General features: G+C 33.4%; 1 protein-coding gene across 5 annotated transcripts in view; it reads left to right on the top strand.

Annotated features, from left to right (window-relative positions):
• The window catches only part of SCN1A (sodium voltage-gated channel alpha subunit 1), a 148,812-nt gene extending 130,399 nt beyond the window's left edge, over positions 1-18,413 (top strand). For all 5 annotated transcript variants that reach the window (XM_009237789.4, XM_009237791.4, XM_054549431.2 and 2 more), the window contains 6 exons: positions 4,621-4,902; positions 7,615-7,668; positions 9,176-9,313; positions 11,239-11,343; positions 12,914-13,184; positions 14,924-18,413. In XM_009237789.4, the coding sequence (XP_009236064.1) occupies positions 4,621-4,902; positions 7,615-7,668; positions 9,176-9,313; positions 11,239-11,343; positions 12,914-13,184; positions 14,924-16,101 (2,028 nt within the window). In that variant the 3' untranslated portion in view covers positions 16,102-18,413. The remainder of the gene's footprint in view (positions 1-4,620; positions 4,903-7,614; positions 7,669-9,175; positions 9,314-11,238; positions 11,344-12,913; positions 13,185-14,923) is intronic.
• The last annotated feature ends 378 nt before the right edge of the window (positions 18,414-18,791 follow it).

Genomic DNA, 18,791 nt, shown 5'->3' with positions numbered 1-18,791 from the left:
GTAACACCAAATGTTCTGTCATATCAGATTTCTAACTAATAACAAACTATATATTTCTATTTTGTATAGGATAATCTTGCTCCAACTTGGATGGGGTGGAGCGCTGGTTCCTCCCCTGAGCCCTTTATTATGGGTACTGTATTACCCCTTTTGCTACCTTTAATCCTTGCACTGTGACTTATGTGTAGTGGGGTGAGGGAGGGATTGGGAAGGGTTCTATTATTGCACCACAGTAGGGAAAATACAGTATTTACATCTTAATCCCCTCTTTTCAATTGTCTTAAATTTCATTTGAAAAATAAAAAAAAAAACCTTTATGAATTTACCCTCTGTGGATTTTAACCCCAATGGTTGATATCATTATTAAGTTTCATTGAATATGATTTAGTTATGTGTATATGGAGTTATCCATTTTTGGGGAGATTACTGGATTGGTGACGGCGGGGGACCCTGGTGTAGAATGATTATGTGAAAAAACAATTTAACTTGTTAAGCTCATGATACTGTTTGAGGCATACAGCCCCTGCTGTTTAGTACATTGGTGTGGGTCCTGAAAATTACCAGTTAGATACCATCAGTTGATTATTGATATGTATGAACAGATATGAGGGTGCAATATTTCAGGTTTCATAAGACTGGTATTGATTGTGACCATTCTCATTTTTTATTGTGTAAGTTCATATGGGGTTATTTTCAAAATGTTAACAAGGCAAAAATATATTAAGAAATAGTTGAATGCTTAAGCACATGTGAATTGTGTTGTAAACAAAAAGTTAATGTAAAAGAATCCACTTATTTGAATTATGCAGAATAGAATACATACCTAGAAATAAAACAAAAACATTTATCATGACTATTAAGATAAAATTTAAGGCATAAACTCACTTCTTAGAATAAGTAACTCCCAACTAACTTTCTAGGATTTTAAAAGATATCACAGTGAAAACATACATAAACATAACTCTACATTTTATTCATTCTTAAAGTTTAAGTGTATTATACCAGAAGAAGAGCTTTTATACTTGAGAGACAGAAAAAGTCAGAATTTTTGTTTGGATCACCAATATATCATAGCTTACAAAAATAATTGTCTTAATTAAAACCCACAACATAATTTTTTTAGATTTTTAAGAAAGATTCTATTATTCTTCTTCATACTTAAAAATGGATGATGCCTACTTTGCCCACTTTTATTTTTATTCACATGGATTTTATTTCTATTAGAGAAGCACTAGAATTCATGAATAATGTTGATTTGAAGTTCAAAGTAATTAATTCAGATAAAAAGACATTTCTGCATATATGAAAATTTCTAATGTGAATTTGCATATTTAATTATCAATCCTTCATTTAGTGTAGACTTATTTTTAAAAACGCAGGTAGTGAACCAGAAATAGAATTGGTTGTGCTAGAGTAGAGAAACTTTATTTGATGATGTTTGTTTTGAAAAAAAGCTTCTGAGAAGAAACAACCTCTAGTACAGTATTAATTCATTAAGATAGTTCCTTTCTCAGACATCTCCTTTCATGTAGCCTGAAAGTTCAATTTGTTCTTTCCAATTTATTCAGACTAATTCTGCCTACTTTCTTCCCCCCATGAGAACCAATTACTGCAGCTTTATTGAGACTGAAAAAAGTTAATACACCTCCTTCTCTGCTGAACCAAGGAATGGCTTGGAACTCTTGGGAAAAGGAAATCTTTTCTATGATCTTTCACTGTCTAATTTAATACATCATAAATATGACTATAGCTTTGTATAATAAACTCCCCAATACTGTGCCAGATGTTTTCTAAGATAAGGTTCTTTTATTTTCACAAAAAAAATAAAACTTTTCTCTGGGCCAAATGTATGCCAACTTTGCAAATCATATCCTGAGTGCACTGCTGCAGAGTACATGCTTGCATCATAAATTCCATAGAGTTCGTTTTAACTCTAAATCAATCCCCAGTTTCAAAGTAAACCTCTCAAACATATTTCCTAAGCACAAACTTCTCCCTGTGCTCAGTTCCTTAATTATTCTCATCCCATATTCAGAAATAACATTTAAAAATTATGCTTTGAGCAATAAATACTAAGCTAAACTTTGCTTCATTAATCCATTCATTTTTGTCAACCATTATTTTATTCCTATATTCAAAGCTCTCTGGTATGTTCTTATATTCAAGACACTCAAGGCCCTGGAAGATTCACGAACATATTTTTGCATCTTAAATTTTTAGAAAATCTTACCATCTGTCAGGATTACACTGAACTCTAGTACAGAGTAATATGGGTACCAGATAAGGGGAGCAACTCTTCCACATAGACTGGAAACAGCACTAAACGCTATTTATAGGCTACTTTCTGAACTTAACTTGTTTTAACCTCATTTTTCTCATATGCCAAATGAGAACACAATACTGAATTATCTGTACAGTTCTGTTCAGTACTAGAATTCTGATTCTTGAATTCAAAGGGGAAAACATTCCTCTTTATTTAGGAGGCTAAACTGGGGGGCAAAGTTAGGCTCCATGAAAGAAGTGCTATTTGAACTAAAGCCTTTGAGAGGGGAGAGTATTTCAGAAAAGGAGCTATTAGACAAGGAATTTCAACGTAAATGGCACCTCAATTATCTGGCAATTATATTAGCATATGGTTATTACATTAATTGAAGTGGCATGAAGTATAGATGACCAGGGAAGTTAAAACTGGAAATATAGATTGTGGAGTGATGTGAATACCAAGGTAAGAAAAATATTTGGTAGTTACCAGAGAGCCAATAAATAACTTTCAAGTGGGACTTGGGGAAGATTAATTCATCTTACATAGATTAAATGAAGGAGAAGGTTAGGAGACAGATGATAGTGCAAGTATGAAATAACAGAGGGCAGTTCTAGGTGGTGACTGTGAGAATGGAAAAGAGGTGACAAAGCTGAGAAATGTTTCGAAGAAAAAATGTGAGACAGGTAATGTGAAAAGAAAATCAAGAAATAGGTATAGATAATCAATGTTCTGCTCATACTCTAAATTGAGTGTTGAAGGCAAAATACATATTTTAATTAGTACTCTGTGTATACACACTAGAAACAGCATTGTAATCTGGATAGCGGACAAAATATTCAGAAAAGAAAGGAAATAAATAGTAACTTGATTTCAATTTCCAAATCTCTAACCTAAAAGAAATCTAATTCTATTCATCCATTTAAAATAAATTATAAAACGAGAATTTATGAAGTCCACTGTATTGTTGCAGACAGTCAGATGAGATAAGGCAAAGTGTCACGTGTCAGCTTGGTAGTTGCATAGGCCCACATCATTTGGTTCTGCCTGGATAACTCAACCAAATTAATTTTTCATACTTATCCCCTCCACCTTTGTCATTACTGGTATTCTTATTTTCTTTGGCCACTTATCACACTGTTTTATGTTCCCCAGAAGGCCTAGAGTTCTTTACAGACTTTAAACAGGGCTCAGAAGTATAAGAAATTGGCTCATGTATTTTTTTTTCAGACAGGCAGTTAAAAAAAAAATTGTTCTAAAAATACACTGGCATCAAATGGCAAATAGAAGATGTTTTGACGACTACTTCCTTTGGATCAGACTGACAAGAATAATACAAGCACATAAGTGGAATTAAACTTAGCTATTAATGTCCAAGTTTGAGGGAGCCGCCCCTTATAAGCATTTTAGGGTCTGTTTTTACCTTCCCTCTTAGCCACTCCTGTGCAGCTCCAGTGGGAGGTATGGAGGAGAAAGCAAGGAAGCCATCCCTATGTTGTTTCCAAACATGAACACTCAGATTTTTAACTAGTGGTCCGGAAATAAAGAGGGGGAAAACATCCTTCTATAGAAAAAAAAAAAAAAGTAGATAATAATTGAACACAGAACTTCATGTGATCACAACAGATTTGAAAACTATGTATGGCATCCCTCTTTTTCTTATTTTCCTAAGAAATGATTTCTATTATGTTTCATTTGAAATAAGTTTTTTGAATTAAACTCAGTAAATGAAACAACTGACATGACTGGAGCTTGAAATAAACGATGTGATGATCTAATGAAATACATAATGCAAATTGTCTTGCTTCTTATGCAAAAATTATTAGTCATAGCAATGCATGAATAATTAAAGACAATTATATTAGGTATTTAATAATATTTTTTATATTTATCATCTGAATTTTTAAGTTATTTTAAAAATATATTGGTCAAATCAACTCAGGTCCAAATGTTTTAGTTTTGTTCTTTAATATATTGCCTTTTTAAAATGAGTTAAACTTCTGTATAGGCTTTTTAACTTTTCTTTTTTCTGATAAACAACACAATTCTGACTTCATCTGGCAGCAAGTTCCTCTGATTTTCCTTTTCTTTTAACCTTTTACTGCTTCTCCCTCCCTTTTTTTAAAAAACATTTTCGTTTCATTTCTTGGTTATATTGCCTATAGTTGTTTTCCTAAGTGTATTGCTTAAGAAAAAAATGAATTTTAAGATTTTTTTTTAAACCTTGCTTTTACATATCCTAGAATAAATAGCCTTGATAGAAAAAAAAAATGGAAAGACCAGAGATTACTAGGGGAATTTTTTTTTCTTTATTAACAGATAAGAATTCTGACATTTCTTTTTTTCCATTTGTGTATTAGGTGGTTGTGAATGCCCTTTTAGGAGCAATTCCATCCATCATGAATGTGCTTCTGGTTTGTCTTATATTCTGGCTAATTTTCAGCATCATGGGCGTAAATTTGTTTGCTGGCAAATTCTACCACTGTATTAATACCACAACTGGTGACAGGTTTGACATCGAAGACGTGAATAATCATACTGATTGCCTAAAACTAATAGAAAGAAATGAGACTGCTCGATGGAAAAATGTGAAAGTAAACTTTGATAATGTAGGATTTGGGTATCTCTCTTTGCTTCAAGTTGTAAGTGAACACTATTTTCTCTGAATATTTTTATTGTTTGCAATAATAACAAAATAATGACATACATCTATTATTTAGTTCCTAAAAAAAGTATATATTTCTTTCTATTTAAAAAATTTCAATTTGTTAGTACACGTTTATGAGCCCAGATGGGTGAAAACTTTATTACATGTAAGGACTGCAGATATAGTCAGTATTGACCAGGCCAAACAAAGACCTCTTTGTCTTTTTTCTTGTATTTTCTTTGTTTCCGTATTGCTCTTTCTTTCTATGTAAACAAGTAAATTAATAAATCAGTAACTTTGCCATTTTTTATTGTGATTAGAAGGCTTGTTTCACTGATCAGCTACCAAAACAGAATACACTTAACAGATAGATCATCTTCCAAAACACATACACTTAATACACCTAATTGGATTGTAATTAATTGGTAGGGATTAACTGCTGCTGAGTTCTATTATTTGGATCAAAGTTTGGGGAATGACATTTAGGTTTTAGAATTAGAATCGGGCATAGTGGTGGGTGCCACTGCACTCCAGCCTGGGCAACAAAGAGCAAAACTCCATCTAAAAAAAAAAACAAAAAACAACAAAAAAAGAGAATTAGATCCCCATAGTGAAATGGAAATAATACCTGGAAGCAACTAGAAACAAAAATGATGCGCAAGCAGCTGTTGTCTTATCTCAAATGACCTTTCAGCACCATTATTTTAAGTCTATTTTATCCTAAATATTAATGTTTTCACTATTAGGTCTCTAAGACTGGGTCTCCAAGAAAAATAGTTTATAATTTATATAAAAAAAAGGTAGCCCTTTAAACATTTTCATTTGATTCTGCTTCTAGCTGCAGCAGCACCACAACAAAGCAGGGAATAAAATAGAGTCCAGATTATTTGAAAACTCAGCTTAAAAAAAAAAGACTGTACAATTTATTTCTTGCCTTGTGGTTCTACAGTGTCTTTAGGGCAGAAATCAATTTTTGCTCACCAAGGTTTCAACTGTTCAACCAGAAGACTAACCAAGCAAACAAACCAACACTGGTCAAAACCCTTTTGCAGCTTTTCCAGAGGTGTCTACTATGATTACTTTACAAATTCTTCCCATCTTTTTGTTGGAAATTCTTATTTCTCTTCTTAACATTTTTGACCTACTCTGAATAATATTCATGCAATTAAAATAGAGATTTTTAAAATCTGGTAAGAACGGGTGGGGCATGGTGGCTCATGCCTGTAATCCCAGCTCTTTGGGAGGCCAAGGCTGGAGGATTGCTTGAAGCCAGGAGATCTAGACCAGTGGAGGCAACATAGTGAGACCCTGTCTCTACAGACAAATAAAAATAAAAGTTAAAAATATCTAGCAAGAATGCTTTCTTTAAAAATTGTCGACACATGATGATATTTATTTGGGCACTTATTCTAACCCTTAACTAATTACCATACTTGTAAATATCACTAAAGCAACCACTTCCTCCATAAATTTGAGGAAAGAAAAATTAAAAATTTTAAGCAATCCTTTAAAATGTAAGCAATTCTGAAAATATAGTGATGGTCCTGCACAAAGCTATTAAATAAATTCTGCCACCAAAAAAAAAAAAAAAAAACCCTCTAAAATACTGCTTCACATTTGGCTTTTATAGAATCACCTCTCTATTGATTAGTAAGTCATTGAAATGGTCCCTTGAATCACTTTTTTGTTTCTATACCAAGTGTATAATGGAATTGTTCTATCATTGACCTAAGCCACTGACATATTTAACACATCTCTCTTTCATATACAAAAGCCTTGTACTTTCTAGCAAGGAGTCATTACTTTCTTTTCACTGCTGTCACCCACACCCTTGCTTAGCTTTTGTCTCATGATATCCACCACTTCACAAGGGTTAGTGTTATCAAAACAAAGATATATTGTGATACAGATGCTAAAGGCTTTGCTAGCCTCCCTCACTAGCTAAGGGATAATCCTTTTAGGCCCACAGGACTCAAAATTCATGCCCCAGGACAAATAACAAATTACTGTAAGTTATTAGCCGGAGTATCCTTCATCCTGTGAGTGCCAAGTGTCTGCTGTACTATTGTTCACATTTATTCATATTAACTTATTGTCTTCAAGAATTTCAGAAAGAAAATAGAATAGGTGGTTATTTCTAAATGTTTTGATCCAAAATTCTTCAAAGGATTGTATTTCTAAATGTTTTGCTGCAAAATTCTTAAAAGGATAGTTGCAACCCTGCCTTTATGTATCCCGGTACCATCCTTACATTGTTACAATAAAGAGAAACCTTAAATTTTCAATCACTTTGATCACCCTGCAGATATATTTTAGCAGATGATCCTTAGATCTAAGTTGTAATTATTTGGCTGACAGAGCTATTGACACATGTGTTGGCATTTGTAAGACATTCTAAAAAGTGCTCCAGCAAATTTTAATACTGCTTTAAATATCATGATACCATGAACTCTAAAGAATTGAAAAGTGCTTGTGAGTTGGTTATCAAGGGGGAGGATATACCAAATGGCCATTTTGTTCAATATGTGTTCTAGAAATGAAAAGCCATACTAAGATACTGTCTTGGTCCAAAATCTATGTAAAATTTGTTTTGAAATGTCTTTCAAAAATATTCCCTTTTGAAAATTATATCAGTAAGAATATTTATTAAACATCAGGTCTAAATTATTTTTACTCCAAAGTAAAACATGCATGTCCTTCTTAATAGGCCACATTCAAAGGATGGATGGATATAATGTATGCAGCAGTTGATTCCAGAAATGTAAGTATTCCTTGTGTTCTAAGTCTTTTTACAATATTGATCAGGTGGTAAAATTAATCGAATAAAGCATAAACGACCAAATGAAATGATTCTATCTTGATTTAAAATATTTGGGAAAAAGTGTGACAGGTAAATATTCAAGCATAGCAATGTTTATCAGAAAGATCTTACTAAGATAATTCAACACATGAATTATTTTGAATATTATAAATATTTTTCTTTTAAATATTTTCTATTTTGTTTCCTATTTATCCACACATTATATAATTAGTAGTAATTTTAGTGTGCAGGACCAAATTTGAAGAAATATATGATTTCTATCATTAGTTGAAATGTATAGTCACCCTCCATATTAGACAGCATGAAAAGTTATGGATATTGTTCTGTCAGCCTTAGATCACTGTGATGATTTCTTTCAAATAATCATATTTTAAACCATATAAAATAATGTTTTTATATGATTTTAGCATTCATAAATTGACTGGAATCTTTACTAATGTTGCAATCACTTCTGCGGCCAACAGATTCCTTTAAGTGTATATCACCAAAGTATAAACCTATTTTATTTGATTTCAGCCTCTTTCAGGCTCCATGACCTAAACTGAAATTCATGCTCATTCCAACTTTGCTCTTCAAAACTTTGTAAGATGTAGTATTTTCTATCAACCTTCATCTTTCTATTCTGAAGTCCCATCTGTTTATCATCATAAAGAATAACCTCTGTCCCTGCAGTCTTCAACCTGATAGAGTTTGGTGTTATCTTTCTTGAAGTGCATTTCAAATAGCTTCAGTTTTATGTTGAATATCGTTTTGATAACCTCCAGAGTTGTTTTATTTCACTTTGTCACTTATATTTTGTTTTGTGTGTTTAGTTGTTTTTTAACTTTGTTGCCTTTAGAAGGACATGAATCTGTTAAAAAACTATAGTAACCCTTTCAGTCCATTACTAAATTATAAGTAATAGCCCATTTGTTTTAAGCACAATCTAGGAATTAAATAATCAACTGAGGATTTATAAAATGGACTGTCCGTTTATGTCTACTTAATCTGAAAAATTCAATGACTGTTACTTTAGGGTATAGTGCCAAACATCTGAATGAACAACTCATTTCTTATTTGCTACATTATTTCGTGTATACATGAATGACTGTTTCTAAACCTAGCCTATAGATATTTACAGTTTTAAATTTTTTATTAATAATTTTAAAATTACTAAAATTCAGTACCTAGGCTTGCAAATTTAGCACATTACTGTTCAAATGGAAGAATATTATTTGTATTTATAGTTGTAAAAATAGATTTTAGAATGTCATAGTAGCCATATTTTTCACATGAAGACATCCCTGAAGGCTAATTTCAGGGATGTTTTTTAGAGGTAGTTGATTCAGAAAAAAAAATGCTGACATATTAGTAAGAATAATTTTTTCTATTGTTATGAAAAAGCACCAATGACATTTCCAGCACTAAAATGTATGGTAATATTTTACAAAATATTCCCCTTTGGTAGGTGGAACTCCAGCCTAAGTATGAAGAAAGTCTGTACATGTATCTTTACTTTGTTATTTTCATCATCTTTGGGTCCTTCTTCACCTTGAACCTGTTTATTGGTGTCATCATAGATAATTTCAACCAGCAGAAAAAGAAGATAAGTATTTCTAACATTTTCTCTCCCACTGAGATAGAAAATTATTCCTTGGAGTGTTTTCTCTGCCAAATGAGTACTTGAATTTAGAAACAAAATGGGAGTATATATTATAACTGATTTTTCCTTCCTCTTCCTCTGTCATTCACTATCCATATATTTCCGGCTATAGAAAGCTAAGAATAACTGTGTTCCACACTCTTGTTCATAGTTTCATAAAGTTTTTCCTCCTCTTATTCATTATCAAGAAACATTTTCTATCTTTTAAAAAATAATAATTAGAATAAAACTAGAAAGCAACCGAATATGCATCTTTCCCAAAAGCAACTTGTTATTTTATCCCTACAACTACCCACTCCCCCTTGAAAATATATTTTCCAACTAATTCGTTGCAATAAATTAGGCACTGGATGTAAGCTTCCTCCAGTGTTTATTGTTATGCTTTTTTCTTTCATTGATTTCTTTTATATATTCCCACTTCTTTCTCCAAGATATTTAATTATAAGCTATCCCTTTCAGTCTTGAATTGTATGACTATTATTTATCATTTATAAGGTTCATTTGATTGTCCCAATTACCTATGTACATTATAGAACATATGGAAAGTAAATAAATATCATCACTTGGAAGTAACTGCTGCCATTCACATTTTGTTTTTCTGTTCAGACTATTTCCACACATACTCTTATTGTTGTACTTTTTATCTATAATTATAAATTCCACTTTTGACTTAACATAAGTATTTTCTCATTTTGTTAAGTCTTCATATATGCATTATCATAACTTACTTATTCATTCCCCAGTAGGTTGATAATTTAGATTGTTTTTAATCTTTAATGATTTAAATAGTACCTTGTTGAAAGTCTTCGTACAAAAAAAAAGAGAGAGGCAGAGAAAATAAGGCTTTAATTATTTCCTTAGAATAAATTCCCACAATGAAGTATTTTACTCCCCTAGAGTAATATAACTACTCAAACTCCCAATAACAGTGTATGGAACACCCATGCCACTGTTCCCTCACTGTCACCAAACATTCTGTTTTTGAATATTTGGTATTTAATAGGTGAAAACTGTATTTAATTTTAATTTTTATGACTTTTATCACCTTAATTGTTATGACTTTTATGTATTTTATTACATTCGAACATGTTCTTAAATGCTCGTTGGCCATTTGTATTTCTTCCTTTATGTACTGTTGCTTCATCTCACTTGCTCAGTATGTTTGCTTTTTGTATAATGAATGAGTGCTTTCTTTCACTACAGAACATTCTCCCCTCAATTCCCTTTTCTTATTACCAGTAGTATTCTGTAGTCAATATCAGGCTACTCCATTTCACTTACTTGCCAGTGTTCCAATCTTCTATCCTTACTGGTCTGTCCCATACTTACTATGCTATGAGTTCTGATTTATCCCCTAAATCTCTCACTAACTCATCCAGTTTTCTTTTTATCCCTTTGCTCCAATTCTTGACAGAGTTAGAGTGACTTTTTAAATGAGTAACTCCAAACTGTCTTGCAGTATACATACTCTAACTCTTTGCTACATTTAAATAAGAAAATTATTGCCTTTAACATCATAAAGGTAGTATGTATAGTATAAGGTACCAAGTATTTATTATCTCAGTGAACCAAATTTCGCTACTCACTAAGCATAAGGTCTTGGGTAAAATACTTAACCTTTTTGAGATTTGGGGGTGTTTGTCTTCATAAGATAATAATAATAAAGTCAATTTTGAATTATTTAGGGAATTAAATATTATCATACCTAAAGAGTACAATTAATTTTTTACATTTTAAATCCCAGATATAATTATGCTAATCAGTTGAATTTTGTATTTCTTTTTTTAGCCATCCATTTTCTATTTTAACATTGAAAAAAATCTGCAAAAGGACACAGTTTTAACCAGTTTGATTTTTCTTTTCTATACTTTGGAGGTCAAGACATCTTTATGACAGAAGAACAGAAGAAATACTATAATGCAATGAAAAAATTAGGATCGAAAAAACCGCAAAAGCCTATACCTCGACCAGGAGTAAGAAATACCAAATGATATGGGGGAAAAATATAAAAACAAAAACTAGCATGCTTGTCTCACAAAAAAGAAAGTAGCTAACATTTCCAGTAGAAAAAATTTCTTTCACTTTTAGAGCATCATTAGTTTGTATCTTTTATGGTAATGGTAACAAAAAAAAAAAAATAAAGACCAAAAAAGAACACGAAGAAATAGAAGATACACCCTTGACTTCAAGAGACTCAGAAGCACCCCATTAGAATCCATATTAATTGGCCAATGGACACATAGACAATGTGATGTGCACAGGAGAAGGTTAATCACACAACTCAAGAACGGTTGCCAAGTAATATCAGGGAAAGAAGTAAACCTTGGGATGGGGCTATAAGAAATGCAATTTCCTAATATTTTAAGAAATGGATGAAGTGTTGAGTGAAATAACACCTTCTATTTTATTTTTCACTAGAGATACTAAGTGTTTTAAAGGAGGAAAGAATTCCAGTATCTACTATTCATATGTATGGCTATAGAGTTAGATATTACTAATGTCTGCAGAAGTCAGGGTCAGTAATTACAGTTTATGATGATAAATAACAGTACTCATGCTTCCATGATGAAACAAACAAACTGCTATGAAAATGGACAGCTATTATCCCACATTATAAATATTTTTATGATGATCTGAGAGGTTTCAGTAATTCCTAGGGTGCATCAAGGAAGAAAATACTAGCAAATATTCATATTGTGATGATTGAATATTCCCTTCCTGAGAATGATGAGAAATATGTACTTTCTCCATTAAAATTTAGCACTAAGAGTAGAAATGAACCAACAATTTGTAGGAAAAATATAAGTTGCAAAATGCCCTCAGAATTCCTCAGTGGCTCAAAGAAATAAGCCTGCAGATGGCCTTCAGTGACTAGCAGTGGCAGAAATGGGAAGCAGAATCACAGATCAATGACAAAGAACGTGAATTTTTTTTTGACATAAACATATAGGAAATGTCATTCTGGTCTCATTATCCTTGTGCAGTTTCAGCATTCTGTGTCTGACAATGTTAGCCAAGGCTATTTGGTAGAAGAATATGAATATTGCCATATGTGGTATTTAAATGCATAATGTTATAGATGTGTCCTGGAAATTCCAAATTCTCCTTAACAATTATTTGAGAATACAACAAGTGAAATATTAATAGTACTATATTTTAAAATGGATGTATGGTCCAGCTGATCATTGGAAAGTCTTGAAAAAAAATTAAATGGGTTTCTTACCTTTTCATAATCTTAAAATGTTGATATGCGTTGCATACCTCTGGAAGAAGTATACAGTGTTGAATGTTTCTTTTGTTTGTTTTTTGTTTTTATCAGAAACCCTCTTTGGACAAGGGATTGTTATTCTGAGAAATACACATTAGTAAATGGCAATTTAAATAACTAAATTTTAACAATTAATATGCTATAAATCATTCTTACAAAAATCAGGGCCAATGACTACTTTGCAAGAAACTAGAAAGTCAATTAATGCAGAAAGTACTTAATGCTAATGCACATGAGAAAACTCCTTTGTTAAAAGCATTTCTATTTCTCTACAGAACAAATTTCAAGCAATGGTCTTTGACTTCGTAACCAGACAAGTTTTTGACATAAGCATCATGATTCTCATCTGTCTTAACATGGTCACAATGATGGTGGAAACAGATGACCAGAGTGAATATGTGACTACCATTTTGTCACGAATCAATCTGGTGTTCATTGTGCTGTTTACTGGAGAGTGTGTACTGAAACTCATCTCTCTACGCCATTATTATTTTACCATTGGCTGGAATATTTTTGATTTTGTGGTTGTCATTCTCTCCATTGTAGGTAAGAAATATTTAAAGTTCTTAAATTCAGTTAAATAAAAGTGAAAGTTGAAACAATCAAGATTAGATTCAAGATCATCCCAGCAATCAGAGATAATCAACTGTAAATATTTTGATACATTTTATCCATGTGTGTTTGGTTTTTTAACAAAATGTCTCCTACTATATGTCAGTATTGTTTCTTATTCTATCCATTTAGAATAATATACTTAGTGTAAATGTAGTAAAACCTCATTCATTTGAACTAGAACTGTGCTATTAACTAAAATAAAAATGTTTTTGACATGTTGAGATTGAAGAACAATACAGTATCTAGATGGTTCTGTTAACAAGACTAGAAATGTAGTCTGGTACTCAGGAAAATTGCTTTAGAGAATAGACATGGAGTCACCAGCATATAGATATTAGTGGAAAGTGGTTTCAAGATAAGGAAAAGTATTGCATAAAAAGAGAATAAAGACAAGGACTGAACATTAGCAAATGCATACAGTAGGTTCTCTGCAAGTGTCATGTAGAGATTTTCTAGACTACCTTAAAAATGGGTTTATCATAATGATGCACAAGGGAAATAAGGTGGCATGGGACATCATCAGTACTATACTTCCAAGCCTGGAACATATAACTAGTCTCATGAGCAATAGCTCATTTCATTAGACAAAACTAAAGCTCTAGTAAAGTGAAAAGCATCTGTCTCTTGGGCCTAAACTATTCATTCTTCCCTAAACAGGATGATATGATTGGGTCAATATTTTACTATCCAAAATGAGGCACCTCTGTTGGACAGATTTTCATGCTACTCCCCACTCTGAAGAAACTGGCCTTATATCCAACTCATTGTATATAGCCTTTGATTCCCACTAATTAGAATCCTTGGTTATAACTAGCGTGGCCAAGGTATAAAAGTTGTATTCTCACACGTCTCCTTCTCTCTCTCTTACACACACACACACACACACACACACACACACTCTTACACTTCGTCTTTTTCAGAATGAGGCATTTAAACTTGAAGGCATTTAGTTTCTTGAGCTCTTCTTCTTAACTTTACAAGTATTGTTTTTATCTAAAAAGCAAATGGAGAGAGAAGCTGAAAATAAGAAGACTGAGATTACAGTGTCAGGTACAGGAGACCAAAAAGAATTGAAATACAACATTAAGTACAGGATACTAAAAAGAGCATCAACCTGGGATCCTTTTAGAAATGCACCAGAACATACAGAAATAAGAATATAAAAATATTAGAGTGGAACTTAACTAAGTACCAAGATCATGGGGAGATGAAAGTAGCATCAAAAGCTGCCAATACTTTCAGATGGAAAAGGAGTAAATAGAGAATTTAGAATATGGCAATTTCAGAAAAGTCACTGTATACATATAAACTTGTACCTATACTGCTGGGCTGCTACTATTTGGCCAAATGTGCATTTTTAACTTATTTTCTTTTTAAATTCTGACTTGGGACTTTACATAAACTAAAAGTAGTTTATAAACATCTCTTAAAGATAAAAAAGTACTATAATCCTTATAGTTGAAATTATTGCTGAATTTCAAAGTTAAGATTTATTTATAATATATCATGTACAATTTTATATATATATATATATCATATACAGCTGTCATATTTAAGATAATATAACTGGGTTCAGGACTCTGAACCTTACACCTTGAAGCTTTAGAAGAAACATATGTTTATTTTAATGCATGATTTCTTCACTGTTTATTCTCATTGTTTATTCATAGGTATGTTTCTTGCCGAGCTGATAGAAAAGTATTTCGTGTCCCCTACCCTGTTCCGAGTGATCCGTCTTGCTAGGATTGGCCGAATCCTACGTCTGATCAAAGGAGCAAAGGGGATCCGCACGCTGCTCTTTGCTTTGATGATGTCCCTTCCTGCGTTGTTTAACATCGGCCTCCTGCTCTTCCTGGTCATGTTCATCTACGCCATCTTTGGGATGTCCAACTTTGCCTATGTTAAGAGGGAAGTTGGGATCGATGACATGTTCAACTTTGAGACCTTTGGCAACAGCATGATCTGCCTGTTCCAAATTACAACCTCTGCTGGCTGGGATGGATTGTTAGCACCCATTCTCAACAGTAAGCCACCCGACTGTGACCCTAATAAAGTTAACCCTGGAAGCTCAGTTAAGGGAGATTGTGGGAACCCATCTGTTGGAATTTTCTTTTTTGTCAGTTACATCATCATATCCTTCCTGGTTGTGGTGAACATGTACATCGCGGTAATCCTGGAGAACTTCAGTGTTGCTACTGAAGAAAGTGCAGAGCCTCTGAGTGAGGATGACTTTGAGATGTTCTATGAGGTTTGGGAGAAGTTTGATCCCGATGCAACTCAGTTCATGGAATTTGAAAAATTATCTCAGTTTGCAGCTGCGCTTGAACCGCCTCTCAATCTGCCGCAACCAAACAAACTCCAGCTCATTGCCATGGATTTGCCCATGGTGAGTGGTGACCGGATCCACTGTCTTGATATCTTATTTGCTTTTACAAAGCGGGTTCTAGGAGAGAGTGGAGAGATGGATGCTCTACGAATACAGATGGAAGAGCGATTCATGGCTTCCAATCCTTCCAAGGTCTCCTATCAGCCAATCACTACTACTTTAAAACGAAAACAAGAGGAAGTATCTGCTGTTATTATTCAGCGTGCTTACAGACGCCACCTTTTAAAGCGAACTGTAAAACAAGCTTCCTTTACGTACAATAAAAACAAAATCAAAGGTGGGGCTAATCTTCTTATAAAAGAAGACATGATAATTGACAGAATAAATGAAAACTCTATTACAGAAAAAACTGATCTGACCATGTCCACTGCAGTTTGTCCACCTTCCTATGACCGGGTGACAAAGCCAATTGTGGAAAAACATGAGCAAGAAGGCAAAGATGAAAAAGCCAAAGGGAAATAAATGAAAATAAATAAAAATAATTGGGTGACAAATTGTTTACAGCCTGTGAAGGTGATGTATTTTTATCAACAGGACTCCTTTAGGAGGTCAATGCCAAACTGACTGTTTTTACACAAATCTCCTTAAGGTCAGTGCCTACAATAAGACAGTGACCCCTTGTCAGCAAACTGTGACTCTGTGTAAAGGGGAGACGACCTTGACAGGAGGTTACTGTTCTCACTACCAGCTGACACTGCTGAAGATAAGATACACAATGGCTAGTCAGACTGTAGGGACCAGTTTCAAGGGGTGCAAACCTATAATTTTGGGGTTGTTTAACATGAAACACTTTAGTGTAGTAATTGTATCCACTGTTTGCATTTCAACTGCCACATTTGTCACATTTTTACGGAATCTGTTAGTGGATTCATCTTTTTGTTAATCCATGTGTTTATTATATGTGACTATTTTTGTAAACGAAGTTTCTGTTGAGAAATAGGCTAAGGACCTCTATAACAGGTATGCCACCTGGAGGGTATGGCAACCACATGGCCCTCCCAGCTACACAAAGTCGTGGTTTGCATGAGGGCATGCTGCACTTAGAGATCATGCATGAGAAAAAGTCACAAGAAAAACAGGTTCTTAAATTTCACCATATTTCTGGGAGGGGTAATTGGGTGATAAGTGGAGGTGCTTTGTTGATCTTGTTTTGTGAAATCCAGCCCCTAGACCAAGTAGATTGTTTGTGGGTAGGCCAGTAAATCTTAGCAGGTGCAAACTTCATTCAAATGTCTGGAGTCATAAATGTTATGTTTCTTTTTGTTGTATTTAAAAAAAAAAAAAACCTGAATAGTGAATATTGCCCCTCACCCTCCACCGCCAGAAAACTGAATTGACCAAAATTACTCTTTATAAATTTCTGCTTTATCCTGCACTTTGTTTAGCCATCTTCGGCTCTCAGCAAGGTTGACACTGTATATGTTAATGAAATGCTATTTATTATGTAAATAGTCATTTTACCCTGTGGTGCACGTTTGAGCAAACAAATAATGACCTAAGCACAGTATTTATTGCATCAAATATGTACCACAAGAAATGTAGAGTGCAAGCTTTACACAGGTAATAAAATGTATTCTGTACCATTTATAGATAGTTTGGATGCTATCAATGCATGTTTATATTACGATGCTGCTGTATCTGGTTTCTCTCACTGCTCAGAATCTCATTTATGAGAAACCGTATGTCAGTGGTAAAGTCAAGGAAATTGTTCAACAGATCTCATTTATTTAAGTCATTAAGCAATAGTTTGCAGCACTTTAACAGCTTTTTGGTTATTTTTACATTTTAAGTGGATAACATATGGTATATAGCCAGACTGTACAGACACGTTTAAAAAAACACACTGCTTAACCTGTTAAAAATGTGTTTAGAATTTTATAAGCAAATATAAATACTGTAAAAAGTCATTTTATTTTATTTTTCAGCATTATGTACATAAATATGAAGAGGAAATTATCTTCAGGTTGATATCACAATCACTTTTCTTACTTTCTGTCCATAGTACTTTTTCATGAAAGAAATTTGCTAAATAAGACATGAAAACAAGACTGGGTAGTTGTAGATTTCTGCTTTTTTAATTACATTTGCTAATTTTAGATTATTTCACAATTTTAAGGAGCAAAATAGGTTCATGATTCATATCCAAATTATGCTTTGCAATTGGAAAAGGGTTTAAAATTTTATTTATATTTCTGGTAGTACCTGTACTAACTGAATTGAAGGTAGTGCTTATGTTATTTTTGTTCTTTTTTTCTGACTTCGGTTTATGTTTTCATTTCTTTGGAGTAATGCTGCTCTAGATTGTTCTAAATATAATGTGGGCTTCATAATTTTTTTTTCCACAAAAACTGAGTAGTCAACTTATATAGTCAATTACATCAGGACATTTTGTGTTTCTTACAGAAGCAAACCATAGGCTCCTCTTTTTCTTAAAACTACTTAGATAAACTGTATTCGTGAACTGCATGCTGGAAAATGCTACTATTATGCTAAATAATGCTAACCAACATTTAAAATGTGCAAAACTAATAAAGATTACATTTTTTATTTTATTGTTTGCCCAGTCACTTTTTGTTAACAGAATATTCTAATGATATGGAGATTTTTTACATTACAAATTGGGGGAGAAGGGGAGCGCGCACGCACACACACACACACACACACACACACACACACACACACACACACACACACACACACACACACACACACACACACACACACACACACACACACACACACACACACACACACACACACACACACACACACACCCCACAGAGGCATACCCAGGTTGACAAGAAAACCTAGGGTAGATATGTCACTGGAGGTAGGGTGTAATGATCTCCCAGAATTACAAACAGCAGGTGTGTTCTCTGTTAGGAGGAAGAACTGGTGTCAGAGGATAGCTAGTGATTCTAGGAGGAAGAGAAGAAGTATGGGAGCCAGAGTGATGGTGGATGACCCCTTGAGCTATGAAAAGAAACCCTTAAATCATCATTTAAAAATTTAGAATTGCCATGTGTGTAGGATACTGTGTTTGCTCCTCCAGAGCCACTCTCTATGCTTCTGCATCATTCTGTGTGTCCCAGAAGGGTGACTTCTACACATTGCAAAAATGGGCTCTCCTAGCTTTGAGCTCCCAATTGGTT

Source organism: Pongo abelii, chromosome 11 (genome assembly GCF_028885655.2).
Source record: "Pongo abelii isolate AG06213 chromosome 11, NHGRI_mPonAbe1-v2.0_pri, whole genome shotgun sequence".
Lineage (NCBI taxonomy): Eukaryota > Metazoa > Chordata > Mammalia > Primates > Hominidae > Pongo > Pongo abelii.
The sequence above is the reverse complement of the archived record's forward strand: the minus strand, read 5'-3'. Positions and strand labels throughout refer to the sequence as shown.